Source organism: Peromyscus leucopus, chromosome 5 (genome assembly GCF_004664715.2).
Source record: "Peromyscus leucopus breed LL Stock chromosome 5, UCI_PerLeu_2.1, whole genome shotgun sequence".
NCBI classification, from domain to species: domain Eukaryota; kingdom Metazoa; phylum Chordata; class Mammalia; order Rodentia; family Cricetidae; genus Peromyscus; species Peromyscus leucopus.
In genome coordinates this window covers 106,091,059-106,118,195 of record NC_051067.1, presented here as the reverse complement: position 1 = coordinate 106,118,195, position 27,137 = coordinate 106,091,059, and the positions used below count along the sequence as shown (strand labels likewise).

At 42.1% G+C, this 27,137-nt stretch overlaps 1 protein-coding gene across 1 annotated transcript; it reads right to left on the bottom strand.

Annotated features, from left to right (window-relative positions):
• Positions 1-4,876: 4,876 nt before the first annotated feature.
• Positions 4,877-26,932, bottom strand: LOC114703527 (acylcarnitine hydrolase-like). The gene is made up of 4 exons (XM_037206476.1): positions 26,835-26,932; positions 5,904-6,091; positions 5,344-5,416; positions 4,877-5,082 (listed from the first exon to the last, which is right to left on the bottom strand). Exons 1-4 carry the CDS (start codon positions 26,930-26,932, stop codon positions 4,896-4,898), a joined length of 546 nt encoding a protein of 181 aa, XP_037062371.1. The 3' UTR covers positions 4,877-4,895.
• Between the last annotated feature and the right edge of the window lie 205 nt (positions 26,933-27,137).

Here is a 27,137-nt window from a genome sequence, read left to right as displayed (position 1 = left end):
AGTCTGTTAGGGAGGGGCTGAGGGATAAAGCAAGTGCTGTCTCCTCAGAGCAGAGCAGATTCAAGAGGCCTAGCAGGGGTCACCAGGGTCCACATTAGGATGTCCTGGGGTGAGAGACATAAAGGCCTACACCACACCCTGACATAGTGCCATCCTGGCTCAGCTACTAATAGGGCCTACAGACTGCCTGACACATCCCCTCTGCCCCGGAAGCGAAGACACTCTTTTGCCCCACGTTCCGGTTGAGCACATGGAGAACAGAACACTGGAGCCTCCTAGTGCAATGTGGGATATGGGGGCTGGGAGTTTCTGCATCTCCCTGGACAAGGAATCTTGCTGTGAGCCTTGTTCATCAGTCAGTGCTGGAGAGCACATTCAGAACAAAATGCCAGAGGAACGCTATTATTACCATCATTATCCTATGGTATTTAACGGATCCAACCACTTCCACAGTCACTCACAGAGAATGAAAATGCCCCAACCCTCACCCACCCACCCCCACCCAGAGTTTTTTAACCTCCAAGACAGGCACTCCTCAGAGCTCCTGTGCTTGACTGGATTCTGTACTGGGTGTCTTCAGAAATATCTGCCACTCCTAAGGCTGCAAGAGATCCTTGATCTCTAAACGTTGTTGGCAGTTCTTTGAGTGGGTGCACTATTACTCTGCTAGCTTCTCTCCATGGTGCACCCTCACCTTCAATCTCACCCTCCACTCTACACAACTGTGTAATTCCCACTCATGTCTCTGTTCCCTGCAAGGGTCTTCTGCTGCACTGTGAAGAGGAGAATCAAGGACCCACACACCACAGCGTTTAAACAGCCAGAGAGTCTGTCTGGCCACATTATCTTCAGCGTCTTGGTTTGTGTCTGCACTGCCGTTAGACATGCTGTGTCTCACAGACAGGCAACAGCATATCTCTCACCATGCACAAAACTCAAGTCCAAGTGGATCAAACACCTCAACATAAATCCAGGCACACTGACCCTGATAGAAGAGAACGTGGAAATAGCCTTGAACACAATGGCACAGGAGACCACTTCCTAAATACAACAGCAGTAGCACAGACACCGAGAGCAACAATTAATAAATGGGACATCCTGAAACCAAGAAGCTAATGTACGGTAAAGGACATGGTCAATAAGACAAAACAGCAGCCAACAGAATGGAAAAAGATAATCACCAACCACATATCTGACAAAACACTAGAAATCAAAATATCAAATAATCCAATCCAAAAAAAAAAAAAAAAGAGGTACAGAGCTAAATAGAGAATTCTCAACAAAAGAATCTCAAATTGCAGCCAGACATTTAAAAAAATGTTTAACATACTTAGTCATCAGGGAAATGCAAATTAAAACAATCTGAGATACCCTCTTATACCTGTCAGAATGGCTAAGATCAAAAACTCTGAAGACAGCTTATGATGTAGAGGATGTGGACAAGAGGAACACTTCTCTGTTGGTGGGAGTGCAAACTTGTACAGCCACTCTGGAAATCAGTAAGGCCACTTTTCAGAAAATTGGAAATCAATCTACCTCAAGACCCAGTGATACCACTCTTGGGCATATACCCAAGGAATGCTCAATCATGCCACAAGGATGCATGTTCAACTATGTTCATAGCATCATTATTTATAACAACCAGAAATTGGAAACAACCTAGATGCCTCTCAACTGAAGAGGGGATGAAGAAAATATGGGACATTTAAACAATGGAGTGCTACTCAGAAGTAAAAAACAATGACTTCTGTGGAGGCCGACAAAGGTTTCCTAGTGAGATCTGAGCTTGCTTTACTCAGTAGGGCTGCATTAGAGGATTGCTTGACTACATGTATGGTTACCAGGTGTTTGGAAGGGTCTACACTTGGCTGTGCTAGGGGGAGGTCTTTTGCTGCATCCCTTGGTATTCCTATGAAAGGCCCTTGAGAAGATACAGAAGGGACTGGTGGTAATTGATCCTGGCCCTTCCTAAGCTGCCCTGTGTTTCTGTTTCTCTCCCCTCTATCTTTCTATCTAATATCTCTTATCCCTCACTCCTCAAGAGTGCCCTGGAGGAAAAGTAGGAATGGGCCTCCCACAGACATCATGAAATTTGCAGGCAAATAGATAGAACTAGAAAAGGGCATCCTGAGTGAGGTAACCCACTCAGGTTAACCCAGAAAGACAAACATTGTATGTACCCACTCATAAGTGGATACTAGATGTAAAGCAAAGGATACCCAGACTACAACACACAGCTCCAGAGAAGCTAGGTAACAAGAAGGACCCTAAGAAGAATGCATGGATCACTTTGGGAAGGGGAAGTAGAAGAAATCTCCATGAGTAAACTTGGGGTGACAGAGGATAATAGAGGGGAGGGTATGGGGGATGAAATATTGAGGGAACAAAATGGTCGAGCTAGGAGAGGGATGGAATAAGAGAGCAATGAAGGAGATTTCTGGATAGAGGGAGACATTGTGGGGATAGGGAGAAACCTAGTTCTAGGAAAGTTCCCAGGAATCAACAAGGATGACCCCAGCTTAGATAACTAGCAATAGTGGAGAGGGTACCTGAGCTTGCCTACCCAGGTAATCAGATTGCTGAATACCTGAACTGTCATCATAGAGCCTTCATCCAGCAACTGATGGAAGCAGATGCAGAGAGCCACAGCCAAGCACTAGGCTGAACTCCAGGAGTCCAGTCAAAGACAGGGAAGAGGGATTATATGAACAAGGGGGAGGGCGGGGAATCAAGATCATGATGGTGAAATCTACAGAGACAACTGAACCAAGCTCATAGGAACTCACCAACTTTAGACCAACAACTGTGGAACCTGCATGGGACCAGACTAGGCCCTCTGCATAAGAGAGACAGTTGTGTAGTTTCTTCTGTTTGAGGGGCCCCAGGCAGTAGGATCAGGATCCATCCCTGGTGTATGACCTGGCTTTTTGAAGCCCATTACCTATGGTGGGACACCTTGTACAGCCTTGATACAGGGGGAGGAGCTTGGTCCTGCCTCAATTGAATGTACCAGGCCTTGCTGACTCCCCATGGGAGGTCTTACACTTTTGGAAGAGGAGATAGGTTGTGGGTCAGGGGAGGGAAGGCTGAAGGGGAGTGGGAGGAGGGATGAAAGAGGGACATGTGGTTGGTCTGTAAAATGAATTTTTAAAATTTCTTAAATAAAAAAGAAAGAAACTTTTTTAAAAATCACACAAGCCTGGCGGTGGTGGCACACACCTTTATTTCCAGCACTTGTGAGGCAGAGCCAGGCAGTGAGTTTGAGACCAGCCTGGTCTACAGAGCAAGATCCAGGACAGGTAACAAAACTATACAGAGAAACTCTGTCTCAAAAAAAAAAAAACCAAAAATAAAATAAAACAAAATAAAAATAAAAAGCATACAAAAAAAGAAAAGAAAATTCATGAGCTAGAGGTCCAAAGAGTATATGAGTTCCAGAAGGAAGCAAGAAATAGCTAGGTACAGAGAAAGGATAAGGGTACTCCATGCAGTGATCAGGTAGACCATTTCTTCTGCTGAACACACCTCATAACCCATCTACCCTAACTCACAGTCAAACATCTTCACTGATCTGTGCTGTGGTCATGCAAATAGGGTCTCACCACACCTGTAGAGTCCTTGGAATAAAAACAAATCTTGATGTAAGCAGACAGCAAAGAACTAAAGTGGTTCTTCTTGCCAAACACACACACACACACACACACACACACACACACACACACACACACACACACACTGTCCCAGGATCAAGGAAAAATGGACAGGCCTAGACATGCTACTAACTTAAAAAAAAAAAAAAAAGGCCTTTCCCCATGTGAGCACAGCATAGAAATAAATAAGTGGATTATTACACCATCAATCAGAGGTGACAATCTATGGAGACATAGCTAATCAGGTTTGCAGTTGTTGTTAGCCTTGCTGGCTGATGAGAGGACCTTGGATGCTATATTCTGAAAGTTTTTGTGGCTCATACTTGTATGTTACAGCCTGATGTCCAATGTCATGATTATAAGATTGAGTCCACTGAGCAGTGGCCAGGCTATTAGCACCATTGTTTGTCTATGTAAACAAGGAGGACACATGGGGCAATCTTTGAGTCAGAGAGTAAGCCCATCCCCACAGGCAAAGCTAATGGCATTTAATCATGAACTTCATGATCACCAAATCTGGGAACCAATTTCTGTTGTTTATAAGCCATACTGTTTATGATACATACTTAAATACACAGTGATATACATACTCATCTCTATAGTTATTATATATTTACATGCAGTGTCCATATTTAGAACATGTTACTCTTGCATTTCTGAGTTCATTAGACCCTCCACCTCAGTCTTGCTAGTAGTGGGGCCACACATCTGTTACAACTCTCAGCTTGCAGCTTATTATGATTTTTTCATGGCATCTTGAATATACTAAGACACCAATGCTGTTACTAATCAGGTTATATTCAACTCATAGATAATGGATAGGGACTTGATGAGAGATGCACACAGGGTTTCAATACCCACCAACAACTGGTGTGTTCAAAACTGTCCAGAACTTCTGATTCATTTGCAGAAATGTAGGATTTGGGAAAGAGGAGAAAGAGGATTGGGAGAAGATGAGGTAAAGAAGAGAGGAAGAGATGCAGGTCTACTAGGATACAAAGCAATGTTGGCATCCACTGGGGCTCACACAAACACACGGTCATGGAGAAATTTATTAAATATGTGAAACAAGACAGAACCCAGACAAACAGGGTACCAGTAACACACTTAAGTGTTAGCTGAACAGATACATGAAGAGGGGATGCATGGACACATGAAGGAAGGAGTCACCCCTCTCTTCTGAGTGTGTGGGCACCTTAGGTTGACTCCAGTTCTACTCAGCACTCCACTATGGTGCATAACATGCTACAGCTCTGTGTGCTTGTTCTCAACATCCTTCAGCTGCTGGATCTTCTGGGGCAGAATCTTGGTCCAGAACTGCATCCTGTTGGCCTTCAGAGCATAGCCCACATTAGTCTGGATGTCCAGCTGCAGGTACTGCTCATCCTGGTTAAACACAGGCCAGTGGGGCAGGTCCATACTGTTGGGGTTCCTGTGGACACACTCCCATGTTAGAGGCCAGTGAGGACCACTGTGAGTTATGCTGTGCCCAGACCTGATCCCCTACTTTGGGTCAATAATGTGCATGAAGCAGGCCAGAATCCAAGGACAAGGACACTCAGATGGGACAACTGTGTGAGAGGAACCTGTCCCTGAAGAATAGCCTATCATGTGATAAAGCATCTATATAAGCTCATGATGCTACCACAAACAGGAGGAGAACCTGGGAGATTCAAGAGATGTGTCTTCTCACCCATGTCTTGCAAAGATGGCCCAGTACTTCATTATCTTCCTGCTCAGCAGCTCCTCCTCCTCCGTGAAGTCAACTGTAGCCATGAGGAAGACAGACGTCCAGGTCCCAGACACCACATGCAGCTGCCACATCCACAATCCCAACTACAACCTACCTCTGGTGCTCATGTTCCCCACCTGCCTAGATCCAGTTCCTTTTATTTTCCACCCTTCCCTTTCTTGCCGCAGGCTCTAACTGAATCCACCACCTCCACCCCAGCTTATTCTTAGTCCAGATGCCCTTTCTTTGCTCAGGCATAGCCACTTAAGAAAACATCATGGCTTTAAGTGTCCCCCTTGGATGTCAGGCCTGAAACCACCATTAGGGCAGGGACAGGACAGAAAGTACAATGTGGCCTGGAAAGGATTCAGATTACAGTCCTAGTTTACCATTTGGGGTTACAAGATGGCTGAGAAAGGCTCTCCTAGAACCTCAGTTTCCTCACTTGGACAGTGAGCTCAGTCATCCCTCAGTTCTCATCTGGGTCCCCATCCTATTCATACAGAAAAGAGAAGACTCACATTTGCTGCCCCAGAAGGAGGATCCAAAGACAAAGGAAATCTCATCATCATGGTCAGCCTTCACATCAGGTGGTCTGACATCTTTGAAGAAGTTGGATGGGTGCTGGAACTCATAGAAGTAGACAGGGGCAAGGGGACCTGGAAGTGTAGACACATCGTGACATAGTTGCCTCTTACCTGGACCTGTCCTGCCTCATCTTTTGTGTGAGATACCTTGATCTAGAGTTGTTACAATGGCTGGGAGTTTAGGGGAGTATGGACTCCAAAGCTGAAGCATGAGCCTTTGGAAAGAACTTGGTTAAATCATGACCTTGAGTCATTTGAGGAAGTTCTAGCACATCATTATGTCACTTTCCTCGTGTAGGCCTGGAGGTGTTACGCTATGACTCTAGACATGAGGAATTACTGAGGTAAGAGTCCTCAGAAGCCTGGGACCAAAGAACAAATAAAGACATAAATGGGGACCTGGACACAACAGTGCTGTCCTTGGACCCACAGTTCTGAGATATCTCCGTGGAACCAGGCCTCTTTTTCTTTGTGACACTACAGGAGATTAATCACCTGGCATTATGCATATGAAACAAGTGGTCTACCATTAATGAGCGTCCCAACCCAGAGGCATATTTATAGATATATTCACTCTGAGCATGTGCTACTTGCAAGCCAGGGGCCACAAACATGAAATCTTCCATCATCTCCTTGAACTGTGCTAGAAGAATCTCAGGGTCTTCAGTGTCTCCCAAATACTCCTCTACCAGAATGTCAGCAACAACAGGAGACATCATCTAGTTCAGAGGGATTCAGTAAAGACATGTTAGGAAAACTTCAGCACCAGGATCAGTATTCTCAGGTGAAGAGAGATGGAAGAAGTTAATGGAGCAAAGAACAAAATTGATGGTGACATAAGCATACTCTCTTCTTTGCTCAACTGGCTCTCGGCAATGGCAGATAACGAGAAGCAGAAGCCCTGAAATCAGAGAATTCAGCCATCCAGGAAGTCTGTCTGAAGGCATGCTTAGCTCCCAGTCCTGAGTCTGTGCTGCTGTGTAGATCGACCTCCTGTTAATGTCACAATATATGAACCTTGCCAGGACAGGAACTTTGAACCAAAGGACAGGAGGCAGAGTAGGAGCAATAGGGTAGGACAGGCCAAGGTCCTTACTCTACTGGCCGGGCTGCATGGTGGGAACCAATGAGCAGCAAGTGAGGCAAAGCTGCCTCCCATTCCTGCTCTTTCTTTAGTCCCCTTGGGAGGCACAGCAGGGACTCTGAAGCCACCTCTCCAAATCTGAAGTCTCCATTTTCAGACCTATTACCCAGTCACAGGTCTATTAAAGTATTACTGTGTAGTGGGTAGCCATTCCAGCTTTGATCTGGAAGTTCCAACCCCCAATAAGGTTTAGGTAACTATCATGCCTACAAGGTGGAGCAAAGAGAGGACCCTGAAGACCCGAGATCCAGATGGGCTGGCTCTCTTGGTTCCTGGACCCTGGATGCTGGAGGTAGACTGAATAGAGTTGTCCAGAGAACACCTCCGGACTGAACCACACCTTTCCCGGACCCTGTAAACTATCCCTTCACTTGTAAGTTACCCCACAAAATAAACCTCCCTTTTAACTACTTGGAGTGGCCTTAATAATTTCATCAAAATTGGTGTAAAGAGGATAAAGCAGAAAGCTATAACTAGAAAGCAGGCAGCTTTTTTTAATAGATGCATACTCAGGATGTCACAGATGGAGAATGGAATGGAACTGAGGAATGTGACCTCGGTAAAGGGGAACTGCATGCCCATGCCCACCACCCTGAAAACACCTCCCTACTTGCAGGACTTACAGTTCCTGAGTCCCAGTTCAGGGTTCCTCATCCCTTACATTGATCTTAGGTCTTCATGTGCCCCTCCCTGTTATGCCTTGACTGTTCACTGAAGTACACTGAGACTCTGCCACCATAGCATAGTCCCTTGGCCTCTTTACTGTAGCTACTCTGGTGGCCAGCTTCTATCCAGTTCACAGTTGCTAACCCACGTGCACTGGAGCCTACTGGCTCTAATACTGAGGACAGTCTGGACTCCTGGGGCCTGAATTAAGGTTCAAATACAGGCCATGGAGCAGGAGTTGCAGAAACATAGTGAACCTTGGCAGACTACATCTGGGAGGACAGAATCAGATGCTCACACCTAGCCCATCCTGATTTCCCAAATGTAGTGTCATGGGGTTCAATCTCAGAAAGACTTTAGAGCCACCTAAGAACGGGCCTTGGTTCCATTTTCCAGTCCCCCAGAGGTCTACAGAACCCACAGAACCACACAGAAAGACTTATTCCATGGCAGTTTTCTGATCATTTCCCTGGTATGGTACAACCATGGCTTGTCCTATCACCCTGCCCTCAATAATCTGTCTCCTCCTCAGCACACTCTGTGGTCACAGCTCCTGCCTAGGCAATGCTCTCTCTGCCCTCAATCCCCTGTTTGAAGGAACAGTTGGAGTATGGAGGTTGAAGGCCCTCAGCTCCTCCAAGCTCCCTGTCCTAGGACCAGTTTCTTCAGTTAACTGGACAGACAGCATGGTAATCTTCTGAATCCTGGGCTTCTGCACCAAGCTGAAGGAGGGTCCCCATGCACTCTGCTACTTACTGCACTGTCTACAGAGGCTCTGCAATGATGATGGAAAGACCATAGGAAATGTGGACTGGAAAGTCTCACCAGTCATGTTCTGTATATGAGGAAATTGTCAAAGTGTGTGTGTGTGTGTGTGTGTGTGTGTGTGTGTGTGTGTGTGTGTGTGTAGAGGGAAGGGAGTAAAGCTCAGGAAAACATCTGAAATGAGGCACCACCACACACCCTGTCATTATAAGCAGATTATGGCCCATAGGCAAAAGTGTTGGCAAAGCCATGGAGCATCTGATACAGCTACACATGGCTAGAGGGGAAGGAAAATGATTACATGGTGATCAGGGAAGGCAACATCTTCTCTGAAAGTTCCACACATTTGTTCTATGACTCAACAATTCTACTTCCAGGACTTTAGCCTGGAGAAACAAGTGAATGGCATCACATCAAGTCATGGGTTTGGATTGTTTGCTTGTATTTTGGTTTGTTTTGAGACAGGGTCTCTCTACATAGCCTTGGATGTCTGAGAACTCACATTATAGACCAGGCTTGCCCAAACTCACCTTTTCAACTGCCTTTGCCTCCTGAGTGCTGGGATTAAAGGCATGTACCAACATGCCCAGTCAAAGTCTTGTTTGAAAAAGAGCATGACAGTTTGATCAAAGTAGCTCAAACCTGAAGTCACTCAGAACACACAAGTGGTGTGTTCAGTCACCATCAAAGGAAAATGCCATTTGAACCTCAAAGACATTATCTCAGTGACAGAACCTCTCACACATGATTCTTCTCTGTGATAGGGTAAACAAGACTCTGATGTTTCTGAATTATATTCTATTTCCAAACTTAAAATCCAGAAAGGAATCAGTTAGTTGCCAGGTAATAGGGCTCAGGTCGTTGGTTTATGAAAAGGAACATATAGAAATATTTGTTGCTTAGTCAGAAAATAAATATTCTTATACATGAAGTGGGTGTGATTACATGCCTCATATTCTATTCCAATATACTAAGCTATGGAATAAATGAGTGAATTTGAGTGCATACTCATCACTTGACAATAAAGGTCTACAAAAATAAGACTATTGTTGAAATCTTTAAAAAAATCTCTTGCTCCTGGATGGTGGTGCATTCATCTTTGATCCCAGCCCTTGGGAGGCAGAGGCAGGCGTTTCTGTGATATCACAGCCAGCCTGGTCTACAGAGCAAGTTCCATGACAGGATTCAAAACTACACAGAGAAACCCTGTCTCGAAAAAGAAGAAGAGGGGAGGAGGAGGAAGATAAGGAGGAAGAAGAGGAGGAAGAGGAGGAGGAGGAAGAGGAAGAGGAAGAGGAGGAAGAAGAGGAGGAGGAGGAGGAGGAGGAGGAGGAGGAGGAGGAGAAGAAGAAGAAGAAGAAGAAGAAGAAGAAGAAGAAGAAGAAGAAGAAGAAGAAGAAGAAGAAGAAGAAGAAGAAGAAGAAGAAAAGGCACTCTTGGTTAAGTGCCCTGTTTATCTGCTGAAACGTCCTTGCAACCAGCAGTAAGTTCAGGCTCCAGCAGAACTATCAGGTAGTTGTCTTCCTGTGCTCAGAGACTGTCTAGCACCTTATTGAACTTTATCTTTGTCTGCCCTCTAGTGTCCATTGAGAGCAATGCAAGAGGTGTCCCTTCATGATTTCCTGTGATTGGTCTTCAATGCAGTGGATGAAAAAGAGGGACTTGAAGAACCTGGGAAAACCATGAACCGCAGAAAGGCAGTTTCTCAGAGGCAAGAGGTTATGGCCATCTCGGGTCTAGGAAGAAGGATCTAGCTGTGTGATGACAGAGATAAAATGTTTTAGGAAAACACTTGCAGACAATACGATTTGGCACTTTTATATAAAGACAAAATAGAAGTGGGGAGTTTTGTTTTGTTTAGAGGATAAATAAAAAACTTAGAGTGAAAATAAGGTAACAATGGAAATGAAAGACTAGAAGACCAAGGAGAATAGGAGTGTCACGAGAACCAGAAGTGTGCAGGAAATTGTAAAAGGCAGAAGGGCCCTCAATAGATGAATAGATGCTCAGGGAGACAGGGGAGAGCAATCTCTTCTGATGGACATGTCTGGGCCTCCTGACACCCCCATCCTCATTTCAGACACCCACAGTCAAGCACCTTCACAGCATGGATGGCATCTGTGTCCAGGTCACTTACTGAAGCACCACTGATGCTGGACGCTTCTTACAGCAACAGACAACCTTGTTAAAATGGTCCTGTTGAGAGATTCTCCTTATTAATGCTTTTTCTTCAAGGGAGAATCCTCCTGAGAAAGTTGTGCCATGCTGCAAGATGAAGTGAGCTGTCTGCTAGTGAGGAAGCCCGGCCCCAGAAAGGGTGGAAGTTTGTGACCATGTTGTGAAAAATCAGCATAAGTGCTCACTCCTGTACATCCTGGACATTCAATAAGACCCTGCCAACTTGATAGTCCCTGAGAAACCAAGCCTAGGTGGGACAGAGAGGATGGGACCCAACTCTGCCCTCTAGTGGTTGTGAGTGATTCTGTCCTCGGGAGTCAGAGCCAAAGATTTTTCTAAACAGGAAACAGGATGAGGTCAGGCAGAAGTTTCTGCTTGCCTTGGCAGACAAAGGAGAAAGTCTGTTAGGGAGGGGCTGAGGGATAAAGCAAGTGCTGTCTCCTCAGAGCAGAGCAGATTCAAGTGGCCTAGCAGGGGTCACCAGGGTCCACATTAGGATGTCCTGGGGTGAGAGACATAAAGGCCTACACCACACCCTGACATAGTGCCATCCTGGCTCAGCTACTAATAGGGCCTACAGACTGCCTGACACATCCCCGCTGCCCCGGAAGTGAAGACACTCTTTTACCAGGTCCAGATCGAGCACATGGAGAACAGAACACAGGGCCCTCCTAGTGCAATGTGGGGTGGGGGGGCTGGGAGTTTCTGCATCTCCCTGGACAAGGAACCTTGCTGTGAGCCTTTTTCATCAGTCAGCGCTGGAGAGCACATTCAGAACCAAATGCCAGAGGGACAGTATTATTACCCTTTGATGTTTAATGGCTCCAACCACTTCCACAGCCACTCACAGAGAATGAAAATCTCCCTTGTTCAAATAATTTAAAAGGTTCCATTATGCATTAGAGACCAGCGTTCTCCATTCACAAGCACCTAAGAGGATCTGTGGGCAGGGAGGTGGTTTTTCCAGTTTATGGATGTTAAACCTGAAGCCCATGAAAGTTAGGTGACTTGCCCAAATCAGTAAACTAAAGGGAGGGTCTCTGTGCTGGGGGCGCTCGTGTGATCTTTACAGTCTCCCTTGTCAACGCAGGTTAGCGACCCCGAGAGCACAGTGGCAGTGGCTTTCACACCCACCATTCCACACTGCAGCATGGCCACGCTTATTGGCCTTTCTATCAAAGTGAAGCTTCTTCGATCCCTTCCCCAGCGTTTCAAGGTCAGTTGGAGTCCAGCCTAAGGGTGAAACAGCTACTGAGGAGAGGGGACAGCAGAGTGGAGACTGGAAGGACCCCAACTCGCAGAGATGAACTGCGAGGAAATGCCAAGCTGATGTGACAAGAATACAGGAAATTCTCCAGAAAATAGTGAGGAGTGTGGCAGAAAGGGCAGCTGTAGAGGGGCAATAGCAGCTGACAAGGTCCTTGGGTAGAAGTGAATTGACTGCAGGTGGGCTTGGGGTAGGACAGAAGGGCCAGAATCAAGAGGAGTGACTGGAAAGAGGGGTGGTATGGAGGTCGTGTCTGGAGGGAAGGGAGGAGGAGGAGGAGGAGGAGGAGAAGAAGGAGGAGGAGGAGGAGGAGGAGGAGGAGGAAGAAGAAGAAGAAGAAGAAGAAGAAGAAGAAGAAGAAGAAGAAGAAGAAGAAGAAGAAGAAGAAGAAGAAGAAGAAGACAACAAATGAATAAGTGCTCAGGACCAGGTTGTCTTTCTCCTTGATGAATGTACACATTACACTCGGGACGTACACCTAAGTCCTCCTTTTCTAATCACCTCTATATTGTGGCTACTCTATTGGTCAAAAACTTCACAATCATCAATCTACTTTACAAATATTGTTTAATTTTTCACATTTATTTATCATTATGTGTGTGCATGTGCATGCATGCATGCACATGTATGGGCACTCATGTACCATGGCACTATGTGAAAGCAAAGGAACAACATGCAGAAGTCAGTTCTTTTCTTCTTCTAGCATGTGTGTCCTCAAGATTAAACTCAGGTTGTTTGTCAGGCTTGGCAGAAAGCTTCCTTACTCACTGAGCAGTCTTCCCAGGTCTCACTCTATGAACATTGCTTGAAGCATTGCTGGCACCAGAGTGAGGAGAGTCTGGGTTTTCATAGCCTGTGATAAAAGGTGGAGACATGTCTATAAATAGGAGTTTCAGAATCACAAAGAACCCTGGAAGGATGCATCAAAGACTACAGGATCAGGAGTTACCATGAGGCCCAGCCTAACCTCTTGGTAGATGTGCTGTAGGGGTCAGTGTCAGTCTGTACTGTTGTCTGAGAATTGGCCTTGGTCCACAATTCCAGCCCCAGCAGTCCTGGGAACCCTCAGCCTAGCACTGAAATACTTCCTCCTTGTTTCTCTTTCCCCTAGCATGGCAGTCATGCTTCTTGCCTCCTCTCATCATCAAGTCTTGCTTTTATTTCCCAATAGCTACTTCTCTGCACTCCTGTCCAGTCCATGAACTCCTCTTTGGCAGATATTGTCTCTATTCTAAATTCTCTGACCAGAGAACTGCTGTGCTGTAAGGCTGGGAAGTCTCCAGTTACTCTAATCTTAGAGTCAGGGAACCAGGCTCATCATGTTTCCTAGATCTCCTGGTACTTCTTCTTAATCTGAGATTTTTTTTTCAGCTCACCTTTGGGATAGCCCATGTTTTTCTGCCATTTGTTAGACCATCACTCAAGGGTTTTGTGCTAATGATGGCCAAGGCCCTAATAAAAGAAGGTGGAATGAAGAAGACTCTTCAATGTGTTTCTGTGGAAAGAGGACAAAATTAGGGGAGGATCGAGAAACAGATAGAGAGAAAACTCTCAAACATCATAGAAATACATGAAATGAGATTCAATCACATTCCCATTCACTTTAAGACCTATAAGGCCAAATGTTGGCAAAGACATAGAGTCACTGACACCATCATACAAGGCTGGAAGAGATGCAAAATTGTATAATCATTTGGAAGACAGTTTAGCAATTTCTTCAAAAATTAAACATGTACTTGTTGCATGAATCTTAAATGGTCTTAATAAAAACCCAGAGCCAGATATTGGGGTAAATGCTGAAAGATCAGATAGACAAAGGAATCAGCCGCTAGGGGAACTTCTCACCTCACAAATGCCTCTGAATCCTCAGCCAAAAGGGCTTTCAGGCAAAAGGCCTTCTAGTTCCTGTATTCTCACACCTTATATGCCTTTCTCCACCCAGCCATATCCTTTCCTTCCTAGTGCTGGGATTAAAGGCATATGTGCTTTCCAAATACTGTTGCAAAGGCATGAGATCTCAAGTGCTGGTATTAAAGGCATGTGACTCCCTTTAAAGTACTAGAATTAAAGGTGTGTGCCACTACTGCCAGGCTCTATTTCTTCCTAGACTGAATCAATCTTATTAGTCCAGGGTGGCTTTGAACTCACAGAGATCCAAACGGATCTCTGCCTCCTGAGTGGTAGGATTAAAGATGTGTGCCACTACTGGCTGACTTTGTCCTCTGATCCTCAGGCAAGCTTTATTTGATATATAATATATCACCACAGTATTTGCCCTAGGTCCGTAGCCCTGTGGAATGACAACACCAATCACAAAGCCCATGTTTGAAAAAGTTCTTAAAGAGCTTGATTAAAAGTAGTCAAAAACAGGTCACTCCAATGTGTACCTATAGAGATGTGTTGTAAAATGTGTGTGTGCATTCAAGTATCTTCGTGGGTAGACAGTGCTTACTTTAGAAGACAAGCGTTATTAAATGAAGACCTTAGTTGCAAGCAGGCCATACTTACCTGTGAATTATTGGTCAGAAATACCAAGAACAGAGGTAGGAACCATGAGGGAAGTTGCTTGCTGGCTTCTTCCTCATGGTTTGCCAAGCCTGCTTTCTTATACAATCCCACACCATCAGTCATTGTCAAGAAAATCCTCCACAGATTTGCCTACAGGCCAGTCCTATGAAGGCAATTCCTCAGTTGAGAGTTCTTCTTCCCAGGCGTGTCTAGATTTGTATCAAACTGACAAAAACTAGTCATCACAGTTGCCTAGGGAGAGAACTGGGGAGTGTGTAAAACGTTACCTAGATGGTAAACTCTATCCCTGAAGATATAATACACTTTGGTTAAAGGGCATAGAGAAATCAAGAAACTCTCCTGAAAACATCCTCTCTGATGGCTAGCTTTCATAGTCTCAGAAGGGACTACGAAGGTGCCTAGGGGAGAAAACCCATCACTGGTATTCCACAACAGGAAACCCATGTACAACTTCTCAGGTAAGACATACCCCCTGGAGCAATATTGCCACAATAAGGGTAACCAACTGCTTTTGGATTGGATTTGAGACCTGCTCCATAGGAGAGAATTCATGTCTGATATTGTAAACTTTGTCAAAAGCCCAAGGTGTGGGAAGTGATAGATGCTAATGGAAACCTACTGCTGTTATCTTGCTAAATGGACATGCTTTCAATCTGCCCTCTAAATATTAATGCATATACCCATAGATTAGGGTTGCCCTCAATCTTAACCAAAGAAGCTTCTCTGTGCAGTGGTCAGCAGTTAATGCAGAGTCTTGTAACTGATCAAGTGCTTGGAATAAGTGATCATTGAGTGCTCAGTCCCAAATGGGACAGCTATGTCAACACCCTGCCCCCAAACTAAGAAAATATAATGGAAGAAGTTGCATAAAGAATGTAAGAGCTAGAGGGTGAGAAAGGATGCTGTGAAATCTGTCTTTTGAACATGACATGGCCATTGTACTCATGAACTCACTGCAGCTCTGGTTACATACACAAGATCAAGACAATAAGATGGTATGCCAGTATTCCAAAAGGTAGCACTAGCTGGACTCAGTTCATTACAAAAATAGGAGAGGGAAGTACAAACATGGGGAGGAAGATGTATTGAGGTTCCTACAGGAGAGGAAGGGGAGAGTTGAGAGGTAGATGTACTCAAAATACATTGTTTACATGTATGAAATTCTCAAAGAATAAACAAGAGTTTGTTCGAAATGTGTGTGTTCATATATGAAATGACACTGTCAAGTAAAGGACAGCACCACTTGAATCTCAAAGACAATGAACTTAGTAACAGGACCAGTTACAATGATTCCTTTTCCATGATAAGATAGCCAGGGCACTGAAGTTTCTAAATTATATGCAATTTCCAAAGTATTCCATCAAAAAGCAGTCAAGTGGTTGCCAGGGAGCAGAGACCAGGCAAAGATTAACATAAAGGATCCTAAGGGAAATTTTTCCAGTGAAAAAAACATTCTCATGCTTGAAGTAAGAGTATATATCATAATTTTTGCAAATTTACCAAGCTAAACATGTAAATCATTCGTTAATAAAGCTTTTCAAAAATAATGCAGCAGCCAGGCGGCGGTGACGTGCACCTTTAATCCCAGCACTTGGGACGCAGAGCCTGGTGGGTCTCTGTGTGTTAGAGGCCATCCTGGTCTACAGGGCAAGATCCAGAACAGGCACCAAAACTACACAGAGAAACCCTGTCTTGAAAAACCAAAAAAATTAATAATAATAATAATAATAATAATAATAATAATAATGCAGCTACTAAAACTATAAAAATTCCTTTGGTGTAGTGTCCTGTGCATCTGCAGACATGAAAACATCACAGAGGCAGGTGCGAAGCAGGAACTCAATAGCACCTTCAGACCCTAGTGGAACTATCAGGGACCACGCCTCTGCTGCTCTCAGGAAGATGCCCTTAGGCACATGAGAATGGACCATCCACTAGGGCATGAGCAACCTATCAATGGCCACACCCTCAAAGGAATATAACTCTTCCTCAAGAAGCATCAACTGCCAATAGCTTCTTAGCAAGAGGTGGAGCCTTGGAAACTTTTTACCCCTTCATGGTAGAATTTTAACTAGTTTGATCTTGTGTAGGTTTTGTGCAAGTAATCAAGGCTGTTGTGAGTCCCTGTGTGCAACTCCCATGTCATGTCCAGAAGATAGGATTTCACAGCACCTCTCCCTTCCCTCCAGCTACTTTATTCTTTCCAATCCCTCTTCCTCAATATTCCCTGAGCCTTAGGTGGAAGGAAGTTGATAAGAAATTCCATCTATGCCTGGGTCCTCAAGTCAAATCTTCTAAGCACTTTAACCAATTATGAAAACCTTTTGCAATGGTCAGTGGCGAATGCAAAAAATGATCACCCCCATACTAGCCTAAGGGTGATCTCCAATGCAGTAGAAGAACCAAGAGGGACTTGACCAACCTGAAAGAGCTGAAAGGTAAATTGCTCAGAGGCAAGGAGCTATGGCACTCTCAGAATCTAATATGGAGAGTCAGATGCTTGATGACAGGGAGAAAATGTTTTATGGGAATACAGAGGTAGATTGAGCAAAGTTTGGCACATTTGTGCAATGACATACAGAAGAAGAGTTTTTATTGAAGGGCTAAAAACAAGATCAAGGGACAGCATTAAGTTAAGACTGAAAATTAATGAGATTGCAGCCCCAGTTGCAGGCCAGCAGGAAAGATTCCTGCAGGCATACATCTCATCACCTTCTCCATCAGACCCTGTAATCTACAAGCCCCACTCCATCCCCCAAACTCATGCATCCCCTGAGATCACAACTGCTCCCTGAGACACAGAGTCCATCAGCTCCAACTGAGCCAAGAGGTAAGTGACTGTTCTCCCAGCTGGTCACTCCAGTTTCTAGGCCCTTGGCCCCAAGGCACAACCCATGACCCCTACCCACATTAATTACAGCCCCAGTTTTAGTGTGGTGGTGTGAAGGCCAGCAGGCAAGACTCTGTGAGCAGGCCTTCACACCACCACACTATTGAAGACTGTAATCTACAAGCCCCACTCACCCCCCAAGCCCACCCATCTTGCAATACAGCAGTGACTCCCTGAGACACAGTCTCTGCCAGCTCTGATTGGACCAATAGTGGTTTCCTGAGACACAGACACCACTTACACCAGTTGGAGGAAGAGACGGGTAGACACCAGTGCGAAAATACATTCAACAAACTAAAGAGCAATATGGCATCACAAGAGCCTAGCAGTGCAACAGCAAGACCTGAACATCCCAACATAGAAAAAGCAGAAGAAAATGACCTTTAAAATGACTTTATGGAGATGATAGAGGCCTCTAAAGAGGAATGAAAATTTTCCTTAAAGAAATAGAGTAAAAGACAAACAAAAAATTGGAAGAAATCAATAAATTCCTTAAAGAAAGCCAGAAAAAGCAACCAAACAAGTGAAGGAAACAGTTCAAGACTTGAAAATGGAAACAGAATCAATAAAGAAGGCACAAACTTAGGGAATGCTGGAAATGGAAAATCCAAGTAAATGAACAGGAAATACAGATGCAAGCATAACCAACAGAATGCAAGAGATGGAAGCGAGAACTCTGGCATTGAAGATATAATAGAGGAAATATATTTGTTGGTCAAAGAAAATATTAAAGCCAACAAAGACATAACACAAAACTTCCAGGAAATCTGGGACACCATGAAAAGAAAACCTAAGAATAATAGGGATAGAAGAAGCAGAAGAATACCAGCTCAAAGTCACAGAAAATATATTCAACAAGATCATAGAAGAAAAATTTCCCAACCTAAAGAGGAAAATGCCTATGAAGATACAAGAAGCTTATAGAACACCAAATAGACTAGACCCCCCCAGAAAAGGCCCCTCACAACATCATAATCAAATCACTAAACAGACAGAATAAAGAAAGAATATTAAGAGCTGCAAAAGAAAAAGACAAAGTAATATATAAAGCCAGACCCTCAGAATAACCACCGACTATTCAATGGAGACTCTGAAAGCTAGAAGGTCTTGGACAGATGTTATGCAGACACTAAGAGACTACAGATTCCAGCCCAGACTATGATACTCAGCAAAACTTTCAATCATTATAGATGAAGTAAACAGGATATTCCATGAAAAAAAACAGATTTAAACAATACCTATCCACAAATCCAGCCCTAGAAGAAAAAAATACAACCTAAGGAAGTTAGATGCACCCACAAAAACACAGGCAATAGATAATATCACACCAGAAAATCCCAAAGGAGAAAAACATACCCAAACTACTACCAAAAAAATAACAGATATTAACAATCACTGGTCATTAATATCACTTAATATCAATTGAGTCAATTTGCTTATGTGTTAAAAGGAAAATGCAAAATTTCTGAATTATGCCAGAAGAAAGTGCCATCTTCTGATATGGGACAAGAGAAAACAAAAAAAAAGTAAGGGACTATTCTATTGCTACTAATCTCAATTCTTTGATTCTATTTTGAGTCTTTGAACTTTTTTAAGGTATAAATTTTATATCAAAATTTATAAGATTTATATATATTAAACTTTTGATAAATTAATGGTCATATAGAGTACTAACTAATTCTAGAAAAAAGGCTTTATTTAGCTGCCTATATACGTTTTTGTGTTTGAGTATCTATCAGTTTTTTTTTAAGAGAATCATGACTAGGCCTAACATTGAATGTGAAGTCTCCAGAAAGATGAAGGGGCCCCACAACAACAATTCCATGTGGACAATAATACCACTAAGCTGACAAACATCACCCACAAATCAGCTTCGGACTACAAACTGCTCAGAACAATTTCGAGATGGCTAGCTGAGATGATCCAGTTTCACAGACTACTTGAACAAGGACTTGAGATAAGCCCTGATTTGGCATTATGCAAAGATTGGACAACAAATGATATAGCTACCTTTCCAAGAACTTGACAATTAACCCAAAATTTTTATTTTCAGAATAAAGATGCCCTCGCCAACAACCAGCAGGAAGCAATTTTAAGAACACAACACCCACATTCCCAAAGAGGTGGAGTGGGGTGGGTGGTTTTTGGTCTTTCAATGGGTTTCTGGTCTGGGATAATTTTCATTGTTTAGGAGGGTTGGTTACAAGTTGTTGTTGTTAATGGTTAGGAAAAAGGCTAAGCAAAGGAGATTAGATTTAATGTTCTTGTTTGGAAAAAAAACATATATAGAAACGATAGAATAGAGGGTAGATTATTGAATCTACTCTGAAAAGAAGAGAGGATATAGATAAGATATAGTTAAAAAAATAGATTATTGAATCTACTTTTAAAAGACAATTACTAGTCTTAAATACTTTTCATTGGATTGGATTTTTATATATTGTATACAAATTATATATATTGAGATTGATATTGCTAGAAAATGCTGTATGTATATTTCCAATCTTGTTCAGGATATTGTACTTAGTTTGTTTAACAATATAATGCAACTTGCTAATCCTTGAGTATTATTATTATTACCAACTATTAGGATATAAAGAAATGAAAGTTAGTAGTTAGACATTACAATTGAACTTGTAGTCATATTAGGTGTATTTTCAAGGCTAAGCAGAGATATATTTTAGATAGACAGATCATCTTCAAACCCTTCAGAGAGCTACAGAATATGGCATTTAAAATGTTTTAATAACTTAGAATTTTTTCTTTTTTTATTACTATGAGACATGTCGGCTCCTGGCAGCACCAATCTACTTCAGAGAAGATATGGGCATTGAAGAGACAGCATATAGAGTTAACTTTAATTATGGCAAAAGCTAGCCACTGGACAACAAAGTGTCTTTGAATCAACTGCTGATAAACAGGACAAAATGGACAGACAGGACACAAAACAAAGGACTACCAATCCTTACCAAGACAAATGTGGTTGTCTTTAGAAACAGGCATCCTCTGAGTTCAGGACAATATGGCACCATTGCTGAAGTGGCCTTTGCAATCTGGAAAAGGTACAGTGCCCCTTTCTTTGAAGGCATCTAAACTGGCAGTGGACCGATAGCTTCTGGTGTGCAGTGGAACAGTAGCTGAAACAGTTATTCTTAAAAGAGTAACTAGGCTGATGGAGTCTAACCTCTCAATGGTACACTGGCATTTAATAAAAGAGATGAAACCACCCATAAGCCAAGATTGGGATGTGAAGAAGAACGGGATGCCAAGATGAAGCCACCCACAAGCCAAGAAAAAATGAACAGCTGAATTCCAAAAACACCAACAATTTCAATAATTTAAAATCCTGAATCATGACAGAACACTGGTAGAATTCAGGTTTATCTGGTACATGGACTACTATCACAGAATGTGAGGTCAAACTGTAGGCCTTGTGTACATCCTACTTCACAAATGAGTCTGTCAGATATGCTAAGTCTATAGGCTGAAGATGATGCCCCAACATTGTGGAGAAACATCAGGTGACTGTCCAGGCAGCTGACTGTTTCTGTCAATTCACATTTTTTTGGAAGCTGCTTGCTTGCACTTCCTGTTTTACTAGGTAATATTATTTTCTTCTTGGGTCTCTGAGGGAGTTGAAGATTAGATAGTTATAGTTATAGTTAGTTGAAGACTAGATAGTTATAGTTTTCCTTGGCAAGAATTTCAGAAAATAAACTCACTAAAGAGGTGTAAAGTGTATAAATTTGAAAGACATTATAATATAGTTCTCTGTTAGTAATATAAGTTCAGATAGAAAGTGATTCAGGTACATTACTTACCAAAATATGTTGTTGAGGTATTTATTGCTTGTATATATTATATATAGTTATCGTAATTATTGTATATAGTTTTTCTTATATTAGTTATAACATTTTTTATTTTTACTAGAATAAAAAGGGAAAATGTGATAATTTATTTGTGCTGAAATGTGATTTTTTTTGTATGTTAATAAATAAAGTTGCCTGGAGATCAGAGGTCAAATCATCATAAACAGAAGTCAGGCAGTGGTAGCCCAAACCTTAATCCAATCACATGGCAGGCAGAGTCTCTGTGTGGTCAAGGACACAACTAAGCATGGTGACATGAGCCTTTAATCCCAGTACCAACCATAGAGACCTGGAAGTCTGTATAGCCAGGCAGTGATGAGGAAGTCATGTGACTGGACTTAGAACCAAAGAGAAGGCAGATTAGGAAGGCAATAAAAACACAGGTTACACAGGAAGAAGCTCTCTCTGTGGAAGCTACTGCTGGTGGAAAGCTAAGGCTAGTCATGGCTACTGCTCTGATCTCTTCAGCTGTTACCTCTGTATTTGACTTTGTGTTTCTTATTTAATAAGACTGTTTAGAAATTCATCTGCACCTATGAAAAGACACAGACTGACAGAATGGATATGAAAACAGGATCCATCCTCTGCTATATATAAGAAACACACTTCAACTTCAAAGACAGATACTACCTCAGAGTAAAGAGTTGGGAAAAGATTTCTAATCAAATGGACTCATGAAGGAAGCTGGTGTGGCTATTCTAATGACTAACAAAATAGACTTCAAACTGAAATTAATCAAGAGATCAAGAAGACATTACATATTCATCACAGGAAAAATCCATCAAGATGAAGTCTCAATTCTGAACATTTATGCCCCAACTACAAGGGCACCCACATATGTAAAAGAAACATTACTAAAACTTAAATCATACATCAAATCCCACACACTAGTAGTAGGAGACTTCAACACCCCACTCTCAGCAAAGGACAGGTCTGCCAGACAGAAACTTAACAGAGAAGGAAGGGAACTAACAGATGTTATGACTCAAATGGACTTCATAGACATCTACTGAACATTCCATCCAAACACTCAGCACCCCACGGAACCTTCACTAAAATTGACCACATACTTGGTCACGAAGCAAATCTCAACACATACAAAATTATTGAAATAACCTCCTGTATTTTTTCAGATCACCAAGGCCTAAAGTTACAATTCAACAACAACGCAAATAACAGTAAGCCTACAAACTCATGGAAACTGAATAATGCTCAACTGAATCACCACTGGGTCAAGGAAGAAAGAAAGAAAGAAATTAAAGACTTCCTAAAATTCAATGAAAATAAAAGTACAACATATGCAAACTTATGGGGCACTATGAAAGCAGTACTAAGAGGAAAATCCATGGAACTAAATGCCCACAAAAAGTAGTTAGAAAAATCTCACACTAGTGACTTAACAGCATACCTGAAAGCTCTACAACAAAAAGAGGCAAACTCACCCAGAAGAAATAGATGCCAGAAAATAATCAAATTGAGGGCTGAAATTAATAAATAGAAACAAAGAGAACAGTACAAAGAAGCAGTGAAACAAAGAGTTGGTTCTTACAGAAAGTCAATGAGATAGACAAACTCTTATCCAAACTAACCAAAAGGCAGAGAGAGAAGATCCACATTAACAAAATCAGAAAAGAAAAGGAAAGCATAACAACAGACAACAAGAAAATCCAGAGAATCATCAGATCATACTTCAAAAACCTGTACTTCACAAAATTGGAAAATCTAAAAGAAATGGACAAATTTCTTCCACATACCCAAATCAAATCAAGACCAGATAGGCAATTTAAATAGACATATAACCCCTAAGAGATAGAAACAGTCATAAAATCTCCCAACCAAAAAAAGCCCATGGACAGATGGTTAAAGCACAGAATTCTACCAGAATTTCAAAGAAGAGCAAATAAATACCAATACTCCTCAAATTGTTCCACACAGTAGAAACAGAAGGAACATAGCCAAACTTTTTATGAGGCTACAGTTACCTTGATACTCAAATCACACAAAGAAACAACAAAGAAAGAGAATTACAGACCAATCTCCCTCATGAATGTTGATGCAAAAATACTTAATAAAATACTGGCAAACAAAGAACTATCCAAAAACACATAAAAAATCATCCACCATGATCAAGTAGGCTTCATCCCACAGATGCAGGAATGGGTCAACATATGAAAATATTTCAATGTAATCTACCATAAAAACAAACTGAAAGAAAAATACCACATGATAATCTCAATACATCCTGAAAAAGCCTTTGACAAAATCCAACATCTCTTCATAATAAAAGCCTTGAAAAGTGTAATGATACAAGGTACATACCTAAACATAATAAAGGCAATTTACAGCAAGTCAACAGCCAACATCAAATTAGATGAAGAGAAACTTAAAGCAATTCCACTAAAATCAGGAACAAGTCAAGGTTGTCCACTCTCTCCATATCTATTCAAAATAATACTCAAAGTTCTAGCTAGAGCAATAAGACAACAAAAGAAGATCAAGGGGATACAAATTGGAAAGGAAGAAGTCAAACTTTAGCTATTAGCAGATGATATGATAATATACATAAGTGACCCAAAAAATTCTACCAGGGAACTCCTACAGCTGATAAATTCCTTCAGTAATGTGGCAGGCTATAAGATTAACTCAAAAAAAAACAGGAGCAGCCCTCCTATATACAAATGATAAGTGGACTGAGAAAAAAATCAGAGAAACATCACCCTTTCCAATATCCACAAATAATATAAAATACATTGGGATAACTCTAAACAAACAAATAAAAGATCTATATCTATACGACAAGAACTTTACGTCTTTGAAGAAACACATTGAAGAAGATATCAGCAAATGGAAAGATCTCCTTGTAGGACCAACATAATAAAAATTGCCATCTTACCAAAAGCAATCTATAGAGTCAATGCAATCTCCATCAAAATCCCAACACAATTCTTCACAGGCCTCAAAAGAACAATACTGAACTTCATATGAAAAAAAACAAAAAAAACAGGATAGCTAAAACAATCCTGTACAATAAAGCAAATTCTGGAGGCATAACCATCCCTGACCTCAAGCTCTACAATAGAGCTATAGTAATAAAAACAGCTTTGTATTGGTATAAAAAAAAACCAACATGTGGACCAATGGAATTGAATTGAAGACCCTGACACTAATCCACACACGTATGAACACCTGATTTTTTACAAAGAAGCCAAAATTGAACAATGGAAAAAAAGAAATCATCTTCAACAAATGGTGCCAGCATAACTGGATGTCAACATGTAGAAGATTGCAAATAGATCCATATCTATCAGCATGCACAAAACTCAAGTACAAGTGGATCAAACACATTAACATAAATCCAGTTACACTGAACCTGATAGAATAGAAAGTGGGAAGTAGCCTTGAATGAAAATGCATAGGAGACAACTTCTTAAATATAACAACAGTAGCACAGACACTGAGAGCAGCAATTAATAAATGGGACCTCCTGAAACTGAGAATCTTCTGTAAAGAAAAGGACATGGTAAATAAGACAAAATTGCAGCCTATAGAATGGGAAAAGATATTCACCAACCCAACATCTGGCAGAACTCAAGAAACTATACATCAAAATACCAAATAATCCAATTTAAAAATGGGGTACAGTTCTAAACAGAGAATTCTCAACAGAAGAATCTCAAATGGCAGCAAGACATTTAAAGAATTGCTTAACATCCTTAGTCATCAGGGAAATGCAATTCAAAACAATTAAGATACCATTTTATACATGTCAGAATGGCTAAGATCAAAAACACTGATGACAGTCTATGTTGGAGAGGATGTGGCACAAGGGGAACACTCCTCCACTGTTGGTGGGGATACAAACTTGTACAGCCACTTTGAAAATCAGTATGGCAACTTTTCAGATAATTGGGAATCAATCCACCTCAAGACCCATTGATAACACTCTTGGGCATATACCTGAGGAATGCTCAATCATGCCACAAGAACACTTGCTCAACTATGCTCACAGCAGCATTATTCATAATACTCAGAACCTGGAAACAACCTAGATGCCCTTCAACTGAAGAATAGATAAAGCAAATGTGGTACCTATACACAATAGAGTATTACTCAGCTTTAAAAAAAAGAAAGAAAGAAAGAAAAGAAAACTATGACATCTGTGGAGACCAACAAGTGTTTTCTAGTGAGATCTGAGCTTGCTTTACCCAGAACTGCTGCATTAGAGGATTGTTGACCACATGCATGGTAACCAGGTGATTGGAAGGGTCTGCACTTAGCTGTGCTATGGGGAGGTCTTTTGCTCCACCCCTTGGCATTCCTATAAAAGGTCCTTTAGAAGAGACAGGAGGGGCTGGTGGATATTGATGCAGGCTACTTGTGTTTCTGTTTCTCTTCCCTCTATCCTTCTATCTAATATCTCTTATCTCTCACTCCTCAAGAGTACCCTGTCAAAAAATGTGGGAACTGGTCTCCCAGCTGAGCTCCGACAGATGGTGCCCAAACAGGTACAAGGACTTGGTGAAAGGAGAATTAGGGGCCATTGCATGCATAAGGGGGCATGCTCAATACGGAATTAAAGTAATGGCAAAGGTATTTTATTCTCAGGAGTCAAAGTAAAGCAGCTGAATGCTAGAGTTAAAGGTGAGGCTGCAGTAAGTATTTCTCTCTATCTGGATTTCTTTCTTTTTTCCTCTCTCTTAACTTCTACCTATAAAAAATTAAGGAAAAAAGTAAGAAAAATATAGGAATATAGTGTAAGAAGAAATTTAGAATTTAGGAATATTGGATAAAAAGAAACAGGGTAAGGTAGAATAAAATAAGCAACAAGACAAAGGAGCTATGTCCTTGATTTTCCAACTATGGGACTATGAACTGGGAAGAATTGGAGTCATGAGAAAAAATACTATAAAAGAAAATGAGCAGGAAAAAATTATTGTGGAAGCTTTTGGCTTGTAGACAGCTCAGATTTAAGCCCTGAGCAGAAACCTAGTAATCTCTCTCTCTCAAAAACTGAAAGTTTTTCAGATCTTTCCTTCTCACATCTTACTCCTTTCTGTAAGGACAAAATTAGATTCACCTGGAAGTAACATCTATCAGAAGGGGAAAGTCTCCTGTAATTGCCCTAGGGGGAAAAACCTCTTAGAACATGGCAAATCCTCTCTGCTAGTCCTATCTCCCTTTCAAGTCAGTACTAGAAAAATAGCAGCCAGAATCCCCTGCAGCCAGAGCCTTCACCCAAAAAACTGCAGGCAGAAAGCTGAGCAGGGACAGCTTCCCCCCAGAGTACAGCCACAACAGAGGCAGTGCAGCACCAGGGGAAGGGATGCTGGTATGGAGGAAGCAGTGAAGACTTTGGGATCCACCCTTCAATGAAAAAAGCAGGATCTGGTCTCTCTCTCTCTCTTCTCTCCTCTTCCTCTTCTCCACGCACGTGTCTCTCCCACAGGCCTGCGCACTCTCTATCCCTTTATTTCTAATAAACTCTTATAAGCGGATTCTGTTGTGTTTCGTGACACTTCCTTGCAGGGTAAGAACACAACACAGCTAAATATCTAACATTTTGGTGCCGAAACCGAGCGGGTGCTTCTGGGCGCCCTGCGCCTGGAAACCCGCGAACCGGGTAATCTGCTCCGTACGCGACAGACCACTCTCCATTCGCCTGAACCGCATCCAAATTACATCCAACACCGCTTTCTTCAATTGGTGAGTCCCCCCATTTTTCAGCCAGCATAAACGGTTTCCTGAATCTGTGAAAACGACCATTGATAGTCCGGCGCCTCACACGTATTCTTGAGACCAGGGAACCCCTGACCACGGTCTTCATTGGCTACGGTCGGCCCCTATCACAGGCCTAACTTTT

What these genes read in the sequence shown, in the direction of transcription:
- LOC114703527 (XM_037206476.1), bottom strand. Translation starts at nt 26,932, where the DNA reads ATGGAGAGTGGTCTGTCGCGTACGGAGCAGATTACCCGGTTCGCGGGT. An exon ending in CTCCTTCTGGGGCAGCAAAT is followed by an intron (nt 5,417 to 5,903) that starts GTGAGTCTTCTC and finishes TCATGGCTACAG; the next exon opens with TTGACTTCACGGAGGAGGAG. An exon ending in GCCATCTTTGCAAGACATGG is followed by an intron (nt 5,083 to 5,343) that starts GTGAGAAGACAC and finishes GTGTGTCCACAG; the next exon opens with GAACCCCAACAGTATGGACC.